This window comes from Leptidea sinapis, chromosome 27 (genome assembly GCF_905404315.1).
Source record: "Leptidea sinapis chromosome 27, ilLepSina1.1, whole genome shotgun sequence".
Lineage (NCBI taxonomy): Eukaryota > Metazoa > Arthropoda > Insecta > Lepidoptera > Pieridae > Leptidea > Leptidea sinapis.
In genome coordinates, this window is record NC_066291.1 from 5,061,354 (window position 1) to 5,083,222 (window position 21,869).

At 41.8% G+C, this 21,869-nt stretch overlaps 2 protein-coding genes across 31 annotated transcripts in view; one reads left to right on the forward strand and one right to left on the reverse strand.

Annotated features, from left to right (window-relative positions):
• The window catches only part of LOC126972740 (E3 ubiquitin-protein ligase Ubr3), a 99,037-nt gene that overhangs the window by 35,409 nt on the left and 41,759 nt on the right, over positions 1 to 21,869 (forward strand). For 12 of the 28 annotated variants that reach the window (XM_050819707.1, XM_050819712.1, XM_050819713.1 and 9 more), the window contains one exon: positions 2,828 to 2,980. In XM_050819707.1, the coding sequence (XP_050675664.1) occupies positions 2,828 to 2,980 (153 nt within the window). Of the gene's footprint in view, positions 1 to 32; positions 76 to 171; positions 215 to 310; positions 354 to 449; positions 493 to 588; positions 632 to 658; positions 781 to 876; positions 920 to 946; positions 1,069 to 1,164; positions 1,208 to 1,303; positions 1,347 to 1,442; positions 1,486 to 1,581; positions 1,625 to 1,720; positions 1,764 to 1,859; positions 1,903 to 1,998; positions 2,042 to 2,137; positions 2,181 to 2,827; positions 2,981 to 21,869 lie in introns of those variants that run through there. The other 16 variants (XM_050819722.1, XM_050819723.1, XM_050819724.1 and 13 more) reach the window with 16 other exon arrangements.
• On the reverse strand, positions 6,291 to 21,866 carry LOC126972772 (uncharacterized). 3 transcript variants are annotated; one of them, XM_050819812.1, is made up of 10 exons: positions 21,265 to 21,866; positions 12,632 to 12,773; positions 9,639 to 9,776; positions 9,011 to 9,228; positions 8,760 to 8,855; positions 8,277 to 8,401; positions 7,802 to 8,041; positions 7,594 to 7,725; positions 7,188 to 7,357; positions 6,291 to 6,536 (listed from the first exon to the last, which is right to left on the reverse strand). In XM_050819812.1, exons 1-10 carry the CDS (start codon positions 21,832 to 21,834, stop codon positions 6,364 to 6,366), a joined length of 2,004 nt encoding a protein of 667 aa, XP_050675769.1. In that variant the 5' UTR covers positions 21,835 to 21,866; the 3' UTR covers positions 6,291 to 6,363. The 3 variants fall into 3 exon arrangements, with proteins under 3 accessions (XP_050675769.1, XP_050675768.1, XP_050675770.1); XM_050819811.1 differs by lacking the exon at positions 8,277 to 8,401 and adding an exon at positions 8,470 to 8,597; XM_050819813.1 differs by lacking the exons at positions 8,277 to 8,401; positions 21,265 to 21,866 and adding exons at positions 8,470 to 8,597; positions 14,816 to 15,346.

Below are 21,869 nucleotides of genomic sequence, written 5' to 3' on the forward strand. Positions count from 1 at the left end.
GCCCGCCGCGTGGTGCGCGTCGCGCTGCGGCACCTGCGCACGTGGCTGGCGGCCGCGCCGCCCGGCCCCCGCGCGGTAACTATATATTGATATCGTACCCCATGTGGAGCACCTCACGGGCCCCGAGCACGCGCCGCTGGCCCGCCGCGTGGTGCGCGTCGCGCTGCGGCACCTGCGCACGTGGCTGGCGGCCGCGCCGCCCGGCCCCCGCGCGGTAACTATATATTGATATCGTACCCCATGTGGAGCACCTCACGGGCCCCGAGCACGCGCCGCTGGCCCGCCGCGTGGTGCGCGTCGCGCTGCGGCACCTGCGCACGTGGCTGGCGGCCGCGCCGCCCGGCCCCCGCGCGGTAACTATATATTGATATCGTACCCCATGTGGAGCACCTCACGGGCCCCGAGCACGCGCCGCTGGCCCGCCGCGTGGTGCGCGTCGCGCTGCGGCACCTGCGCACGTGGCTGGCGGCCGCGCCGCCCGGCCCCCGCGCGGTAACTATATATTGATATCGTACCCCATGTGGAGCACCTCACGGGCCCCGAGCACGCGCCGCTGGCCCGCCGCGTGGTGCGCGTCGCGCTGCGGCACCTGCGCACGTGGCTGGCGGCCGCGCCGCCCGGCCCCCGCGCGGTAACTATATATTGATATCGTACCCCATGTGGAGCGTGCTGGCGCACCTCACGGGCCCCGAGCACGCGCCGCTGGCCCGCCGCGTGGTGCGCGTCGCGCTGCGGCACCTGCGCACGTGGCTGGCGGCCGCGCCGCCCGGCCCCCGCGCGGTAACTATATATTGATATCGTACCCCATGTGGAGCACCTCACGGGCCCCGAGCACGCGCCGCTGGCCCGCCGCGTGGTGCGCGTCGCGCTGCGGCACCTGCGCACGTGGCTGGCGGCCGCGCCGCCCGGCCCCCGCGCGGTAACTATATATTGATATCGTACCCCATGTGGAGCGTGCTGGCGCACCTCACGGGCCCCGAGCACGCGCCGCTGGCCCGCCGCGTGGTGCGCGTCGCGCTGCGGCACCTGCGCACGTGGCTGGCGGCCGCGCCGCCCGGCCCCCGCGCGGTAACTATATATTGATATCGTACCCCATGTGGAGCACCTCACGGGCCCCGAGCACGCGCCGCTGGCCCGCCGCGTGGTGCGCGTCGCGCTGCGGCACCTGCGCACGTGGCTGGCGGCCGCGCCGCCCGGCCCCCGCGCGGTAACTATATATTGATATCGTACCCCATGTGGAGCACCTCACGGGCCCCGAGCACGCGCCGCTGGCCCGCCGCGTGGTGCGCGTCGCGCTGCGGCACCTGCGCACGTGGCTGGCGGCCGCGCCGCCCGGCCCCCGCGCGGTAACTATATATTGATATCGTACCCCATGTGGAGCACCTCACGGGCCCCGAGCACGCGCCGCTGGCCCGCCGCGTGGTGCGCGTCGCGCTGCGGCACCTGCGCACGTGGCTGGCGGCCGCGCCGCCCGGCCCCCGCGCGGTAACTATATATTGATATCGTACCCCATGTGGAGCACCTCACGGGCCCCGAGCACGCGCCGCTGGCCCGCCGCGTGGTGCGCGTCGCGCTGCGGCACCTGCGCACGTGGCTGGCGGCCGCGCCGCCCGGCCCCCGCGCGGTAACTATATATTGATATCGTACCCCATGTGGAGCACCTCACGGGCCCCGAGCACGCGCCGCTGGCCCGCCGCGTGGTGCGCGTCGCGCTGCGGCACCTGCGCACGTGGCTGGCGGCCGCGCCGCCCGGCCCCCGCGCGGTAACTATATATTGATATCGTACCCCATGTGGAGCACCTCACGGGCCCCGAGCACGCGCCGCTGGCCCGCCGCGTGGTGCGCGTCGCGCTGCGGCACCTGCGCACGTGGCTGGCGGCCGCGCCGCCCGGCCCCCGCGCGGTAACTATATATTGATATCGTACCCCATGTGGAGCACCTCACGGGCCCCGAGCACGCGCCGCTGGCCCGCCGCGTGGTGCGCGTCGCGCTGCGGCACCTGCGCACGTGGCTGGCGGCCGCGCCGCCCGGCCCCCGCGCGGTAACTATATATTGATATCGTACCCCATGTGGAGCACCTCACGGGCCCCGAGCACGCGCCGCTGGCCCGCCGCGTGGTGCGCGTCGCGCTGCGGCACCTGCGCACGTGGCTGGCGGCCGCGCCGCCCGGCCCCCGCGCGGTAACTATATATTGATATCGTACCCCATGTGGAGCACCTCACGGGCCCCGAGCACGCGCCGCTGGCCCGCCGCGTGGTGCGCGTCGCGCTGCGGCACCTGCGCACGTGTGTTATTCTTTTGATATCAATAATGACTAAACGGAGTCCATCAGGTTCCGTTCCAAAAAAGAGCTTTTACTATTAATTATAATTAGGTACAGTACTATCGCATTCCTGAACCTTACATTCAACTGAGCGATGAGAGATATAATGAGGCACATCGAAAGTTACTATATTAACCACGGAATAGAGAGACAAACCTGGAAATGCGAATCGCGCGATCGTTCTAATATGTCTTTCTGAAAGAATAGGATGAACCCAAAATTCTCTATTTCTTCTTCTATTTTTATATCTCTAATACGAAATAATACACCGCAATCTCTATACTCCCATTGCGTGTACGTCCATACAGTTCTGCCGACAAAATGACCAAAAGTGTACGTCGTGTGCGTTGAGTCTGTGTAATATCTGCCAAAGACATTTTGCGCGCAATGCAGTCTTTTTGTGTGCCGCAGACTCGATAGCACTAAAAGTGTGCTCATCTGCGATAGGCCTATTTGACAAAAAACTTGTTCTTCACGTTAACTTATCTGTGTGTGTCTGTGCAGACCCATGTGTCGTCGTCGTTCCACTTCCCGCTGCACCGCTACCTGGCCGCCTTCCTGTGCGCCGCCGTCCGCAGCATGGCCGTGCGAGCAGCAGACCTGCTGCCCGCGGCCGACCAGCTGGCGCCCTTCGCGTTCCACCCGCTGCGTGTGCAGGTGAGAGGGGGCACCCGGGCAAGAGCCTCACGGGGTGGCATCCGCAACAACAGGTGTGTTTAAATATGCGTTGCCGGCCTTAAAGGTGGGAATATGGTTTTTCTTGAAGGTCCCCAAGTCGTATCTGTTCGGGAAAACCGTAGCCGGTAATTGATTCCACAAAGTGGCTGAAAGAAATTTTTAGCAAGACGCGCGGTTGTGGAATGCCAGACGTCAAATATATAAATCTTTAAATTGCCGTTTGTTGCCCTGATACTTGGCCAATGGCGCCCAGAGGCGCAGTGAATGTACAAAGTACCATCTACGCGCCTCAATAGGGCCAAAACCCAAGCGCTGGCAGCTATTTCAACGCAGCAACGTTGCCAATATTCTTGGTACACTTCTCCTTAATGATAGACTCGCGCACTCGGATGTACCCTAAGTTTTTAAAAAGCAAATTCCAAAAAATTGTTCACTCGTCGAACCTCTCTTTAAAATTCAAACTCAGGCATTATCTGGTCGTACATTGTACATAAAGAGTTGGGTATAGTACAGTGGCGTACATTGGTTTTCTAGCAAGGTAAGCACTGCGGATCTAACTAGTCGCAGAACTGCGCTTTAGTCTGACAGTACTAGATTTTGAGATCTACACACTGGAGTTGTTTGTGTTTCGCACATAGTTTACGTACCAAATGGTCAATCTAATGTTTTAGTCTGTATCGTTCGAGGTACAAGTATGCCTTAAACTGCTTTCCTATTTCATCTCAATACCACAATTATAGCTTGCATGTTTTTTTACAAAAAATATTTTGATATTGAATAATGCCTATAATAAATATTATTATTGAAAACTCTAAATAAAGTAATATTTTTTGAAACATTTGTATCTTCAAAAAATAACTTTAAACTCAAATTACAGAGCCCTTTGTATAAAGACTCAAATTATACATTTTTTTAAACTTATGACCTCAAAATGGCACAACGCTGTCGGATTCATAGTTCATAATATAATTTTAATATGTATTATCCCTTAGCTTTTCTAGTTATTATTATACCTGATATATTATATAAAGTTGCGCTATTCGGATTCGCCTCATGAGACAAACAGGCACTCATTTTACAATAGCACTCATTATTTGGCAATGGTTATAAATAACTATTTCACAAGTTAATTGAAATAATTTCTAAAGCAATGCTACAATGTAAAAATAAAAATTGTGATTGTCAACTCAAATTAAAATGTTACTTACTCTCGCGTGTGCCATTTTTAAATACCGTTATTGTTTTTTTTTTAATATTTGTTGCCCGTGCTGAAACGTTCAATATGGCCAATGCCAGGCTAGAAATAAGTAATTGAAAGTTCTCTCGTAAATTGAAATTCTTTGCTTTGTTAATATATTTGACAATTTATGGACATCGTGAGTTGTCTATAGACAAAACCTCATTTGTACATTAAAATGTTAATATGAAAAACTGTTGAGAAAAATTTCTTAACTTAAGCAAACCGGAAATTAATTTAAAATTGGTTGCGGTACCGTGCGAAGAGTCTAAGAGAGTATAGACTAAAGCACTCGACTCATAACTAGCATGTGTCATACAGAAAGTTCCTGTTGACACGAAGTTCGAATGGAATTGTGCAATATAATGTTAAATGCCTCCATCTCCAACAATCACCGTCACGTCTTCACGTAGATATTAATTGTAGAAGCTTAGATTAAGGATTGATCTCCGCTGGGCTCCAACTGACACCGCACTACCTACGATCAATTTCTTTTTAATTACGACAACTTTTAGATACTTGTGTGCATCTTGACAAATTTTGTAACATACACTTGGTGTTATTTTAAGATTTAAAATACTAATTGATGATTTGATATGTGATCCCAGTGTCTTTCTTATTTATTTTAGTATTGTTTTTACAAAGTTATACTACGCAACCTGGCATTTTCGTTTCAATTATTAACATTAACAGAGCATGTGGCACGTCAACGTCACTCATTGTTCGAGACTGGCTCGTACAACCACTTGTAGTATTAGTTGCGGCACTTTGCGACTACGGCTGCGGTATTTAGTTGAAGCGCAGCGGAGACAAATTCTTAATCTAATTATAGAAGCGATAATGATTCAGACACCAGACATGTTTTTGGTGTTGCCTCTACTCCTATTAAATCCTTAAAGATTACATATTTATTACTTCTTACAGAGACCAATTGCTTACCAGAGGGCATTAGTCAAAATTATGTTCTCTGTAAGAGAAAGAAAATTAATTTGTTTGATTTTTTTCGAGCTGTCTTCAAACAAAACTGATCAAAGTTGTATCTCAAATTTCAAGGGCGACCGGTGCGATGTTTTCATATTATATTCCTATTATATATATTATCTAACTCTCCACAATCGGGAACGGTCGGTTTTTCGGGAACGCTTCAAAAGGAATACGTATAGTTGTGTGTGCGTGCCCACAACTACACACGTTTCCTTTAATTTAAATAGCGCGAGTACGATTTAATGGCTACTAGGAACTTTTGAAACTTTTAAATTCATAGAACTACCCAAAAATAATATTAATAAAAAGACGTGTGGCACTCGGGGACTGCCGCGGTGAAGCTATTGCATAGCATTTTTTATCAACTTATGCAATTATAATTATTTATTTTATTTATTTATACAGTATTTTTTTTAATAAAATTAATTTTAAAAAAAGCAAACGGGAACTGAGTAAAATTTAACTTGCAAGATTTGATTACAGACAGACAAGGGGACAGGTGAAACTAAATAAAATGCTTGTCATAATAATAAAAATTAAAAAAACGTGATAAAAAAAAATAAAGAAATTAAAAAAAATCAAGATTTACCCCAGGCTCGAACCTGGGACCTTCTGCATAACGAGCATATGTGATAACCGCTGTTCCACGGCAACTGTAAAAGTGTGCCGAAATATCTATATACATCTAGTAAGTAAGTGTTAGGTTATTTTCGTTACGGAATTTCTGGATTCCGTCCCCACGCTCAAGGCCCGCGATAGAAGCTATGCAATAGCTTAATATTTTTAATCAAAAATTTTGTTTCACTAAATTGACAAAATGATTGTATACTGAAATAAAATGAATTGTAGCAGCAGCTATAAACTCCACGTCCATCTTGAAGGACTGCCGCTCAATAAATGACCACATCAGGATCGTGTGGATGGTGATTGGTGTGTGGATCGTGTGATTACACGATGATCAACGATTATCTTGCCGATAGTAGAGAAGATACAAAATAATCACGTGCATACGTATAGAACTAGATTGTAACGAGGCAGTCGAATTGTTAAGAAATAAAACACACGGTAGAGTCTTAAAAGTTATTTATTTAATTAAAAAGCTTAAAGTTACGTAATATTTAGTGAGTATATGTGTACCGAACTAAAAGTTAGACATAGGCATAGAATCCGGTTCGGCGGTCTGAAGCGAAGCTGGTGGTGGATCGGCGTGCACATGTCGCGAGTGGTCGTACGTGAAGAGCTTAGGCGACACGAACCCGCCCGAACCGCGCGCGCCGCGGTGTATCATACCCGCGCCGCTGATTAGCGCCGCGCCTGTCCACACATGTCATTATTTTAGTATAAACCCCGCGACATAATATGGGGACATGCCGCCATATTGTTTATTTCATAGCGACGTCGTACAAATAACTATTGCAATAATTTTTAAAGCAATGCTACGACATAAAAACAAAAATGACAATCACTCAAGTTAAAATCTCGGAGTGTGCCATTTTTAAATACCGTTATAGTTTTTTTTTAAATAAGTGTTTTACATTTGGCCTGTCCTGAAACTTTCAGTAGGGCCAATGCCAGGCCAGAAATCAATAATTGAAATTTCTCCCGTAAATTTGAAATTCGTTGCTTTATTAATATTTTTAACAATTTGAGTGGCTATTGTGAGTTGTCTATGCTAATAGGCAAAAGCTCTTACATACACATGTATTATTTGAATGTTAATATAAAAAACTGTTGAGAAAAGTTTATTTACCTCAACTAACCGGAAATTAATTAAAATTGCTTTCGGTACGTTTCCGTGCCGAAGATTCCATGAGAGTATAGACCCCTAAAGCTCCTATTAATTCAGTTTCACACTTGATGAAAATAATTCTAAATCCATTGCTGGTTTTTTAAGAAATTTAAATTCTTTCTAGATTTCAACAATGATAATTATAAAGCATTTGATTCACGAGAAAAAACACATACCTTGCATGGGTTCGACCGGCTGTATGTCGACGAAGGGCACGGTGCTCTGCGCGGCATCTTTCTCGAAGTCGCTGTTGGTGAACTCCACGTACTGGTCATGCTTGGAGTCCACTTGCAGCGGCTGCGGGCCTCGCGTCGGCACGTCCGGCTTGTACAGCTCCAGGCGTGATCTGGAAAGACCATATCCCGTTTGTAGAAGTTAGCGGAATCAAATATATATCCTCTTGATATATACTTCAAAGGTTCAGAATGCCTTGTGCCAAGATAATCTCCTTCAAAACGTATTTTCAATTTAATATTTTACTAGAAAGAAGCCTTGCGCTACAGAAGAAAATTGAGCTCCCTGTTGCTAATACTTGAGAATTACAAATTACCATATTATATCAGTGTTAAATGATTGTGTTACCTCGGTGCGTCACTTCCGTCCGTGTTGTCGTTACTGATCCATTGATTTCTCTCGGGCGCCAGACGGCCGGTCGTGTAGTTGAATGGTGTGGACCGAATTTCGAAATGCAGGTGTGCGCCGATCACGCTGAATCTGTCACAATGGAAATATGCGCTCAGTGGACGGGTTCAACGATTTCACATTACACAAACTATGACGTAATGTTCACCTAACGCCGGTCAATATTTGTCCCCTGGGCGAGTCGAGCTCGTCCAAATCAAGTGCCCGCCGCTCGTAGCTCAGCGTGTGGTAGTCCTGGCCCTCCCTCACGCCCGCGTCGTTGACGTCAAACTTGTGCACGGGCACCCAGCCGCCTGGTGTTACCGCTCCGCGCTCCCCGAGCGTGCCTTCGCTGATCTGCAGGTGGAACACCCTGCCGTACTTCACCAGGCGTATTCCTGTTACAACCCTACAACCATAACCGACATTATAATAAACCTTGTACATTGATACAAAGTACATGTTAGTAATACAAAGGACATCTGCACACCCAAGCTATTAGGAAAAAGTGCCGTAAAATGGATAGATTTATGTAATAATAAGAAAATCATTGATCCCAAGCGCCACCCATATTAGCAGGTCATGTATAAGATAGGTCGTTATATACAACAGATCATTGATCCACCCGCCCGAGGGGTACTGACTTGTTCTGCTCGTGTGCCGCCAGCACTTCGCGCAAACTGAACGACCGCTCGGCGATGTAAGCATCGTCCTCGCAGAGACAGAAACAGTAGCTGCAGTGGTAGGGCAACCTCCACCAGGAGTCGACCTTCGAACGAAAAGTTGATATTAGATTATGCGGGAGTGTGCGGGTGTCCCGAATAAGACGGGACTAACTTGTTATTCTTGACGTCGCTGGTCGCGTCCCACAGGCTGAAGTAGCGGTCCGACGTCGGCCCGGACTCGTCACACAGGCACATACAGTACGAGCAGTGCCAGAACAACCATCGCCACCAGGAGTCCACCTACACACACTACATTATATCGTGCTCCTCCCTACGAGTGCAATTGTAGATTAATTTACAAAACAACATGCACACACGATATCTCGTATACATGACTCATTAAATATTTGTATTAATTAAAGAGTGAGCCTAACAAAGCGTGATCAACTAAATTGTTTTCACCTTGGTCTTCCCGCGGTGACACTCGGAGGTCATTTGGCCAAACCTATTCCCGTTTTCGTACTCAATCCATTCGTAGCGCCGTGTGCTTCCTTTTTTCTGAAATAAATTAATAACTTTATCAATGTAGGCATTCAGTCAGTGATTTTATGGAGTCTAATAACAAAGCAAAATTCTACATGACACGGGAATAAAGTGTTCTCGTGGGTGGTTTTTAATTCGCAATGCTTGGTGAGTAAGTGTGGGGCACTCACCGCCGGACAGACGGTCATGTCTGAGTCGATGTACTGGCAGTTTATGATGCGACCCTTGCACGTGGGCTGCCTCGCGCAGTACATGTCCTTGAAGCAGCCGTGGTTCTGCGCCAGGGTGTAGTAACCGCAGTTTTCCTTACAAGTCTGCTCGGTGTTCATGTCCACCTCGTTTTCGATGTAGCCCTGAAGCAGCCGGGTCACTTGGGCGTATGTCTCTCCTGAAACAGTTCCCCAAATCGATCTTAGCCAGATTATTGTTATTGAAATGGATTTATATATGAAGCTTTATTGAACTCAATAGAATAAGGAAGACATAAAATATGGCAATATGTAAGAAACATTTTACCTCTTAGGTGGTTGATTTGCGGTGGTTCATTAGATAAAATGATTTTGTAGCTCTGTTTATGATGTAGCGACACTTATAGTACAAAACTCTAGCTACTTATATTATACTTTGGTTTATATACGAAATCGAAAGTAGGCGCCTTTGCACAGAATGCTGGCTAGATTACGGGTACCACAGCGGCGCCTATTTCTGCCGTGAAGCAGTAATGTATAAGCATTACTGTGATTCGGTCTGAAGGGCGCCGTAGCTAGTGAAATTACTGGGCAAATGATAGAGAATGACCTTCTTTATGTTCGGGAGGATCACACCGGTAGAGATCCCGAGACGCCATGGCCAGTGCACTTCGGGCCGCGGCAGCCGTGCGTGCAGTCCGCTCGACGTATCTCTCTCGAGTTAGGCTCGCCTCCTGAGTGTAGTTGCCTGAAATTATAATGTACAAATACATCAATACTTGCTCATTGATTCCACGCTGGGATACGATATAATTTACTAACATTCTGCAATCGCAACTCCAATTTGTAACTACATTATTTAATAAAAAATATTGAAGTAGGCGTTATTTTGCCAAAAGTTTACTAAAGTCTCAGTCTCGTGCCAGAGTTTGGCGAGTCAACATCTCCTGAGGATGCCTCGAAACACGTGTCGAATTGTTTGAAGACGAATATTAGCGGAATTAACACTCAAGAAAACTCAAAACATATTGAACATATTATTATAAAAGAATAGCGGACATTTTGACAAGGAAATAGATGAATTTGGTGAATTTCTAGTTCCTATTAGTTTTCAATTTGAAGTTGATTATTTAAATTATTTTATGATTCATGTATGAAGTCTTGCAAAATACTGCGATATCTGCCATGGATAGCATTCCATACTGCATGTTTGCAATCTATTATTATTGTTTAATGCCATACATATATGTAGATACATTTGCAAAATTAGTCAATCTTAATATATATAAATCTCGTGTCACAATGTTTGTCCTCAATGGACTCCTAAACTAATGAACGGATTTCAATGGGGATTACTTCATGGAGTGCAGTTTAGTCCAACTTAAGAGATAGGATAGTTTTTATTTCGATTTGGGACCCATAATTATTTTTATTTCCAATATTTGTTTTGTTTGGACATATTTTCTGTGAGAGTATTTTTGACGCGCGGTTTGACAGTTCTGCTGTAAAACAATTTCATTATAACAACAGGGAGCATTTTTTACGAAATAATTCTTGATGTTTTGAAATATTATTGGCAAATTCCTATAAAATAGTATTGTTTTATCATCCACAGAACAACGTCTGTCGGGGCAGCTAGTTATTTATATGAAGAAACATTTTTTCCGGACCAAGTCATTATAAAGTCACATTTTACATATTAATTATACCAGTATCGGCAATTTAAAATTGAACTCGTGTATTTAAATTTTGCGATTACGCATAAATTTTATTAATAAGCACGTTTATTTTGTATTCATCAGTAGTTTTAACTTGTTTATTGTAATGAATTAGTTGAAACGGTTTTACGTTATAATTATCTTTTGATCATTTACAATCAAAAAAACAAAATATAATAATTAATGCCGTTGCTTCTGCAAGTAAAATTGGATATTGTGCGATTGATTTATTGAAATCCAGTTATAGTTGCATTTTGCTGTCACTCCACTATCCCGTTACAATATGTTTTCAGATAGAGTATTGCTGTTAGACAACACATGAAAATAGGCGAGGTTTATTACGATATGTATGTCACATTGTTTTAGTGTGCGTGCGTTACTGAAAATAAACGTTAACAGTACGCCGCAATTTTTAGACTTGTTCACAGCTACCACAGTCTATCTAGAGGTATAAATTATCTAAGTCTATGTAATGATGTGAACAACGATGTGTGCGGTCGCGAGTTCGGTAATTGAACACCGCAGGATGTTATGAATTTCAATTATGAAGTTTGTCATCGTGTAGGTACTATAAATTAAGGATGATTTGTTTAAAATTATTTTAAGCAATTTCTAAGTAAACACAGAACGATATTTCTTCTTCAATATTAGTTTAAGTAGATGTTTACATTAGTGAATCGTAATTTTTTTGAAGTTAAATGTTAAGTCGTTTACCAGTGGGAGGCTCCTTTGCACAGGATGCAGACTAGATTATTGGTACCACAACGGCACATAATTCTGCCGTGAAGCAGTAGTATGTAAACATTATTGTGTTTGGTTGTAGTGAAATTACTGGGCACATGAGACTTAACATCTTATGTCCCAATGTGACGAACGCAATTGTAGTGCAACACAGAATGTTTGGGTTTTTCAAGAATCCTGCTCGGCACTGCATTGTAATGGGCAGGGCATATCAATTATCCATTAGCTTAATGCCTTGCTCGCCTCGTCCCTTATTTTCATAAAAAAAAGTGATGTAGAAAAATCTATTTGATGTAAAATTTTTTTGCCAATTATAATATTCTACGGCATTATAACATTAAACAAAGCTATCGTCGTTTTCATTACGAATAGTTTTGCGTGTACAATGTTTTGTTTTTAAATGAGAGCACCTCGATAATATACTTCCGTGAATCAATTAGGATCAAATTGCACAACCTTCGCAGAGTTCTGCGTATTTACTGTACTTACTTTACGAGTGTAATTAATTAATGTTATTATTATTTACACACATTATTAGCTTCGTATGTTCTTAAATGATATTTGCTGTTAAAGTTAAGGTTTAAGTCAAATTTAACGTTAACACCAACGCTGACTTTAACATAGACTGCGGGATGTGAAATATCGGATATTTATTTGAAACTGTTGACAGGTCGCTATTTTGCTATTTAACAGTAACAATAGCTTTAACAGGCGGCGATTAGACGGTTATGGTACCAGTTAAAGTTATGACGTCATATAAAAATTGTCAAATGGTGCAACTCATTTGTTGCTAAACCGGTACTTTAACATGTTTGTTATTGCTAAAGTTAGTTGGTGCAACCTAGCCTTAGTGTCTATTTTCTACAGTAAAACTTTGTGGTTTTTTAAAGAAATTAAACTCTTGCGGCCTTACAAATAAACTTGGTATAAAGTTATACCTGAGAATAAACCAAGAATATGTAAAATGTTTACCAATAGACAGTTTGCTTATGATTGGTTTATTCGGACGTAAAACGTTTCCCGCGTTTATTTGCAAGGCTGCCTGACATTCGGAAGACTATAGAATTATCATATCATAGAATATCTTTGTGATGTTGCATTCATACGATATATGCGGATGATCATTTAGTAGGTTTTATTGTACCTTTGCCGTATATCTTGAGCAGCATCCAGGAGAACTGCATCATAGCGTACCCCTTGATCTCCGCCAGCGAGATGGTGTTGTACATGTCGTAGATTAGCTGGTGCGGCGACAGCTGCAACTCGCACACATCCGGGTGTCTCTCCTGTAACATTACCACACACATCTATATGCCAAACATACTCACGAACACACACACAGACACAAATTTTGATCCCACTGTTTGTTGACTTTTTAGTCTTGGTGGATGGGCACCCAGTAATCGCGACTAGATTTATAATTGTATTTCTTTAAGTCAATCAAATTATTTTACTTAAAAAAAAGAAAAATGCATCGCTCTTCCTGCCTAGCCAAACTCTATTTTCTGCAGTGTTTCAGATAATTATGTTCTAAACTATTGAAAATTATTTTACCAACACAATAGGCAACACAAAATTGTTGCTCGACTGTGCCTCAGTGTCAGATAGCTGTAAATGACTGTCAATAGTAATTTTTATGAATTCTATGAATATTAAGCGTTACTTTCTCTAACAGATAAATATATTACTATATTTTTAATACAATGTTGTCTTACCTTGCATATTGGATTAATTTACCCTTAAATATTCTGATAGATACTTCATACTTGAGCATATTATACATCTGTGTCTTAAATTGGAATGGAAATTGGGACTTGCCTTTTGTTAAATACATCGGTAACATTCGGTTAGTAACGGTTTGTATTTGGTGCAAATCATACTAGAACATAATAATAATATTATTGTACATAGAACGATTAAGTAGTTGATATCATAATAACTTATTATTTACATGATACGATGTAGATTTTATATGACCTCGTAACACATTTTATCTGAGAAAACTTGATCACAGATGTATTTGAGGTCGAAATTATTTGCATTAAACTCTATGAAAGGATGGATTTAATGAAAATCTGTCCAAGTTATTGCTCGCCTACATCGAAATTGTTTGATTCGAACATATTAAGTCCGTCATCATCGAGTTAATTGACAAAATAAAGGGGAAGTAAGCGAAACACGTCGTCATTAATATCAGTTGTCATCGAAATTGGATATTCATACCAAACCATTTGAATGAAATACTTATTCAGTCTTTTTACGAACAATTTTACCCAAAAATATCAAAATCGATCCAGACTTTTCAATATTGCGTTTGTCAAGCAACTCAATGGCTTCATTTTTGTAGGCTTTCTAAAAAGGGCTGACCGACATTTCTGTCAATATAACGAATGTATGTAGATATATAATTTATTCTGATTCAGTGATGTGAAAGTTAAGGTATTCTATTATGTTATGTTCCTGTGTTTAAACTTAATACTTGCATCGTTTTACTTTTTATTATAGCTATAAATCTATTGTTTAATAACTCAATTCCTGGGGGATCCTATTTTCGAGGGTCGGCGAATTATAAAGAGGAGTCTTAACAATGACATGTTAAGTCGCAATTAAAGGTCCCTCTCTAGTAAAAGTTATATCAAAAATGATCTGAACAAGTAGTACTGTTGAAAATGTAATTGAAAGCAGTTTTGAATGTTAAAACAAAATATTTTTCGTGCGTCACCAATAATTATTATTCACGTTCGCATAAATACCGTTATTCTACATTATATGCGTTTGAGGTACGATTCTTTATTAGCCTTTGTAATGGTAATTTAATTGTTATTATGTGATGGATTTAAAAGAGGACGGATCGGGCTAGGATCGGACTAATGGATCATCTAGGTACCCTGCCTAGCTGCTAACTAGATTTACGTCTATCTATAGGACACATACATCTCATGTTACAACGGTATCACGCATTCTTTGTTTGCACCCGGTAATCTTGTTTATTATGCGTCATTTTTAATACGATTACATATAAGGTTCTATAGTGATGCTATTTCACATTGTCAAGAGGTGTTTACTGTTGTTCTAATCAAATGGCCATACTCTTTGTGCTTGTTGATATACCGAGGGATCACGGACGATTGGCACAGTAATTGTCCCTCCCTGTTATTGCAGTGCACGTTGCACAACAGCGTATCGTACTTGCGATCGCGACAAGACGCAAATATTAGATTATTATCACTGGGTCACTGACATTCGCCAAATAAAAGATATAATTTGCACTCGGTGTGTGAAAGTACGGCGGCTGCGACGATATGTGAAGCGGTGGGTCAGGTGTTACCTGCAGCGGCGAGCGGAACAGATCTCCGTGCTCGAGCAGAGTATGCAGCTTCCGCACGGCCTGCGCCACGGAGGCGGACGGGTCCATCAGCACTCCCTCGGCCAGGTCGAGCCACTCGCGAACCGGCGCTGGCACTGCACCCGGTACCGCCTGCCGCCGCGCGAATTCCACAAAACTCTTGTAGAAACCGTCCACGACCTGTAGCCTCTCCACGGCCTTGATCCACAGCCACGAGTCCAGCGGTGGCCGTGGCGAACGCGGCACGCTCTCGAGCTGCTTGTCGAACGCCACAAAGGCTTTAGTTAACTCGACGTCTCCACCGAGCCCGCTCTGCCGCCACTCGGCGTCTTCCACATTCCGCCACAGCTGCTGCTCCAGCGCGTACAGCCGCATGCGCGCCGCGTCTGTCGCGGTCACCTCCTCGGCGAGCGTGCCCGCTAGCACCATCAACACCACCACTAATGTCCCCGCCACTATCATCGCATTGCCAGAAGAACGCATCGCATCGCGCTCACAATAACACTAAACTCACGCTCGAAAGGAAGGCGCACTTCGCAGGTCGTACCGCACCCCGCACTCCGCCCGCCGCTCTATCGAGTGGGGGATCCGATAGTGTTGTGATGCTCTATCGATATCGATACTTGCATTTATATTCATACAAGACAAATTTTAAATACAACCCTGTTCTCAAATTATTGATCATCACATTATATTAACGCGCGCCGTAACGTACATTCTCAGACCCTAGTGAATTTTCTCAATCGTTCTTGGAATTGTAATTTCGCACTCTTAATAATATTCTAACTCGTTCATTGATAACTTATATAACAAGCAGCAATTTAGTAAATAATTATTTTTGCGTTAGACAATTATACAAGACTTAATAATAAAGCACTACAATTTTAACCAACTCTGATAATAAATACGATTGTGAGTTTGTTTGTTTTAACCACGCAACCGATCATAATAAAATTTGCGCACCCATTGCTAGGGGTATGCAGAAATCGACAATAATATAAATATTAATCCCAACATAATCAAGATCCTGGATAACAATTAGAAAAAAATCTAATAGTAATGTCATGCATGTAATATACTAGCGGACCCGACAGACGTTGTTCTTTTATAAAAAAAACTCTTGCGGATCGAATTTCTTTAAATCCGTTCTTCCAAATTTCAAGTCTCTACGCCTTATGGTTCCAGAGATATCGTGATGAGTGCCTATATACGTGGAAATATCTTATATATATATATAGATTTATAATTAGTCGAAAGGCTAATTCTTTAGTCGATAGTTATTTTTGTATAAACGTTTCCGTTTGCAGTTACGTAACGTTAAAAAAATATATATACAAATACATAGGACATACGCATATTCACTTTCAAAATATATTATGTTATATGCTAAAAAGGTAAAGAATAAGTTTTAATAAAACATCGATAACATCGAGTGAAAACGGGTACGGGTCTAATTCGTTCCCGCATATTAATTATTATTGTCCATGTCCGTCTATATTCTTCATGCCGTTACAGCTCTTTGTGGGTTGCCACAGAGTCGCGATTCCTTTGTCTATACCTATAGTATCACTGAGGTACTGAGTTGTTTTTTGTAGCTTCAATGCACTGTCAGTACACAGTGCACAGAACAAAGCGCACACGGCCGATTCTCGTGCCAGCTGTTGTCGTGTCAACTGATTGTACTGGAGCACTGTTTGTCCCATAGACTTAAAAGCGTATAGATGACCTGACAGCCCGATAATTGCGTGAACTAGTGGTTTCAAGCGTCGCTGACTTTTTAAGACTTCAGTCAAAATAGTTTACAATATCAAGAGATTCGCTTTCCTTTTCTATCTTGCTGTATCTCCGTTAGAGATGTTCTTTTCACTCGCACGCTTTGTTTGTCTATACGCTAGTATAATGTAAGTCTATGGTTTGTACCGCATGAGTAAATAAAAAGGTTTTATCGTTTAAATTTACTCATCTGGTTAGTACAGTATTTGGGGTCAAGCGCGAGGGGACATGTAGGGACTAGGGTTGGCGCATGTCAACCACAGGGTTGCCATCACCTCTTTCTTCAGATTATTTTTTATCAAATATTGGACAATTTCACTGAATTTTCGTTATTTTTTAATAGATAATATAATACGTAGAGACTCGATTAAGATTCAAGAATATTAATTAATTAATATTGCCCCTTAATTCACTAATGGTTAATGAGCTAATTAAGTTAATTATATGGGTACGTGCTAAATTAGTACGGTTGATAATTCAACAGATACTTCATATTAAATTATGTATTTTAATTATATGTTCAATTATATGTAACTTAACTAAGATTATTTTATTTATTCAATTAGTGTTTATTTACTAATGATACAGACGTCTTACTCAAATTAAGTTTACATTAATATTATGATTACAAATAGACCTTAATCCTTATGAGAAGTTAGGACATGGTTTTGAAGTAAATTAATTTTATTTTGATATAAGTACAGTGTTTAAATGGGTATTTACACTGGAAAGATTGAAGCGAGAGGTTTGTTCAGTTCTTTTTTGATGTTTAAAATATATCAATGTGATTCGAACAGTTTATTGTAGTTACCTGATGAGCTTCATATTAAAGTATGTTTTTCATAATTATTATTAGTGTTTGTAGAAGTTACATGAAATGTCTTTGTTTTTGTAGGATTACTTCAGACAGATACGTGTTGCAATTATTTTCTAAATACGTCGGAACATTTAGGAATGTAACACGTAATTTATAAATTCAGGTTACAATTATTCTTTAGTTTTAAGATTAGGCCATTGTTGATTATGACGAGCGGCCGCCGGGTGACACCGGTTTTTCAAACGAGGCGTGGAGTATCGACCTCGCAGAGTACCGCTGACGAGTGCCGTACCCGTACGGACTACGGCCACCGGTAAGAATTACTCGCAAATCTGACTCACTCGCGAGTTGCGACTCGAGTAGTCGGCTGACCACTTTCATTTCATCGCAATATTTATAGTTGTCCTCATTCCTAAATCATTGTCGTGTGCTGCTTGACACGATGCTACTTCATAAAATATTTAAGAAACAAACGGATACATCATTATTACCAAAAATAAATTTCAATTGTAAAATCCCTAAACGTACTGTTTGTACCAACAAAATATTTAAAGATAATCGTAGCCGTACTAACCTAGCATAATATCACTCCTGCATCAATCGTATTTGTCGCCAATTTAATACAGTTTCTCAAAATAATCAGCAACTCAATTTATTTAATTCCACATCAACGTGCTTTCGTCATAATGTCATTGACTCCCTGCGTAAGGGAGCTAATTTGTAGAAATTACTATTATTTTTGTTACACTACTTTAAATAATCTGTATGTCTCTAAAACTTTTGTACATGCCAGTTATTGATATGTTTGCTGTTTATCTTTTCGTTTTAAGTCTCCTTGTTGATAATTTTACATTTGTGCATAAATATTGTTGGTTTGTCGAATAAAGTAAAAAAAAATAATTATAATAATATTTATTTTACTTACAATTAATAGGTGGTGAATCCCATGGACTTATAAGCGTCTTATGGTTTTGAAATTTAAATCTTTGGAAATAATTTATAGTAATAATAGTTTACCTAATAGTTGCCATTTGCCATCTTGACCTGCTGTTGGTAGGTTTAATAATATTGTTGTTTAATAATTGGTAATTACGACTAGGGCACAATAGTTATTTATACTCCGTTTCGTGATAGAAAGCGCTAATATAATACTCCTATACGTACACATTCTATAACTACATAACAGTTAAATAAGTTTCCTCTGTTAAATACAACATAACACGATAAATATAAAACGTATGTTGATGTGTTTTTTATCTTTGAAATTTGAATCGTCGATAGCTGTTCGTGTAGGTACGTGATAATAGTTTATAATTTTGTCGGCCTATAGTAGAAACAATGTTGACATGTACCGTCAAAATGGTAGTGCTTCAACCGTTTATAATTTTTTATTGATTTATTTAGGTATTTATTTATTTATTATACATTCCTGTGTGACATATATAGACATATACATCATAATAATCTATACTAATATTATAAAGCTGCAGTGTTCGTTTGTTTGTTTGTTTGAACGCGCTAATCTCTGGTACTACTGGTCCGATTTGAATGATTCTTTCAGTGTTGGGTAGTCCATTTATCGAGGAAGGCTATAGGCTATGTTTCTTTTTCAAAATTAGGGATCCGTAATAAAATTGCTATTTTGTAACACAAGGTGTAAAATCGAAAACCTATTTTTGCGTGCGCTGCAAAAACTATTGACAATAGAACAAAATGATGTACAGGCTATAATATAGGCAATATTTTATTACTTATAAAACTATCGCGTGAATTATACTTTATATGGCAAAACAACGTTTGCCGGGTCAGCTAGTAATAATATATACTTAATGCCACTAGCTTCATACATTTTATTTTTGAAGATAGTAATTAGGCTTATTACTGCCTCCTCCATCAGTATAATGACACCATGTCTGAGTGGTAATAGTGAAGTAAAGAAATAGGTACCTACATGATTAGAATTCAATGATGTCTGAAAAAAACTAGGCGTCTGATTGAGAATATTTGAGTTTGAATTCAATTTGTATAAAAGTGTGAGATGTGTTACTCAAATAATTTTTGATGATACTTAATAATAAAAAGAATAGTTGGAATGTTGCGAAGCGGAGTTCAATTAATGAGTCGCAGATTTATAGTCGGTTTTGTGTTGTTAGGGCTGCCACCTTATCCTTTTGACATTATTGCAATGTAAGCCATGCATTGTCTCGACTCTCGGAGCAATACGCGTCTACGATTTCGACGTCTAGTTTGTGCTATTTCGATCTGATATATTATTTTCTGTGATGGTTATGTGTAAAATGTATGCACATTTCTTCAATTTGTTACCTCTTCAATGCTCGGTCTAAACTTTATTTTTAATTTCAACAGTCCTAAGTTATCTTGGATTAATAATACAGTGTAGTGTTTTAAAGTTTAATTTGTTTGTCTGCATTTATTAGAAAACTTAAGTGTTAGATATTTAAATTCAAACATTTTTAATCTTTATTCAAAATACTAGTATATTGAACGGCAAAACCAAACATTCGAAATAGTATGGTAGATCTGACCTGAGAAGAATAATATGGGCGAAAGAAACTCCCCGAACTTTGTTTTTAAATTTCTTTACAATATGTAATGTAATATCGTACACTAAAATTTATTTTAGTTCAATCCATTCCCAGTCTGTGGTATCAGTAAGACCGTCATTAATGTTATATAGTAACTTTTACCGCACTCACGTTTTTTTTAATGTAATTCCTCCTACGTAACTTAAAATAAATATAAAAAGAGGCGGTATAATATGACCCCCGTGAAAAAATATTCTTTGACTTTATAACAGTATTATTACTATGTAAATAATTGAATTTTGTTTGATAATAATGTCAACCCTATCAGTCTGTTGGGGGTACAGTCGTACAGCTGTCTGTTATCAGTTGGACCCACTGAGTGAAGGCGGGGCGTTCGCCTTGTTGTGAATGAATCAACTGTATCACATTGAAGTTTGAACGGTTGATGCTTTGTTCCCAGAATCGATCACAATACACACACAGACACACATATACAAACACGCATGCAGACATCGCTCGCATGACGACGAGACGCGTTTGATTATTATTGACTTTTATTAATTCTCATGGAGCACGAACCCTGCCGATTGTCATTTTGGTATACATTTGTTAAGCGGCGCATTTATTTTTAACATGATTCCCTTGCAAATGCTGTAGTAACTTATATTATCAAACATAATATGGCACATTTCATCATTGAGTGCCCTAAACACTAACTTCGCACAACTGCCTACATTTTAAATATTACTCACAGTCACAGCCATTTTTATTATATATTATATTAAAACTAATTAATTATTATTATTGTCACAATTGCTCTCAACAAGATAAAGGGCCAATGACCGTATATTATGTATTTGAAAGTGAATTAAGATACATTACCGGTAAATAAAATTAATGGTGTTTTCTTGTTAGCTATCACATTAAAATAGTTGAATTGAAATAAGAGTAGTGTCGTTAAAACAATGTAAAAGATAACAGGAAACGATCTGTGTATGTTGTTCTTGATTTTATGATCAACAAATAGTAGGTACATTGTTTGAAGACAAAGAAATTTTTTCTAAGAATGGCCGCCAATTTAGTATAGAATTAATGTCAATTACTTTTGTTTCGTATACATTCAACGTGTGAGGTTATGACTCATGAAATCATTTCGCTTGGTATCATACTTAACTCGAGATTGAAACCTAATACCTAAAGCCGGTGAACTTCAACTAGTGGTATATAATATTGTGTACCCCGCGCAAATCTTGTACCGGAGGGAACAGTAGTCGTGTGGGTATTGGCATCGTTACCTCCAAGTCTTCCAGCATGAGATGCAGAATGCCGCGGCCCAGTAGGTATTGGTGCGGCGGCCGCACGAGCGCGTGCACCCGCTCCAGCAGGCCGGAGAGCGCGCGCGGCTCGTGCGACACGCACCACGCGGCGAAGTCCTGCAGCGTGCTTCGCTCCAGCTCCCGCTGCAGTCGCACGTAGTCTCTCATCTGGCGCTCGGCCGCCGCCACCCGGCTCAGCAGGTCCCCCAGCTCGTGCAGGCGCAGCTCCAGCCGCGTCTCACGTCGCCCCGTGCCCGCTAACAACCGCGCCACCGCCCCATTCTGCTCCACTTTTTCCTCCAGCCGCTCGATAGCGCGCGCCACTTGCCCCAGCCGCGCCAACACCCGCCGCTCGTGGCGCCGGATGAAGGGCAGCTCCACGCCACTGCTGGAGTTGAAGGGCCTGCCGAGTACGTCCCACGAGTTGAGCACCTCCTCTCCGATCTCCTTGCTCAGTCGGATGACGTCGACCGCCTCGTCTACGAAGGCGCGCGCCCCGCCCGCCAGAAATACCGCCCACACTAACAAGAGCCGCACACAACTCGCCATGCTCGCGACCGCTCTCACACTGTCCGGCGCCCGCT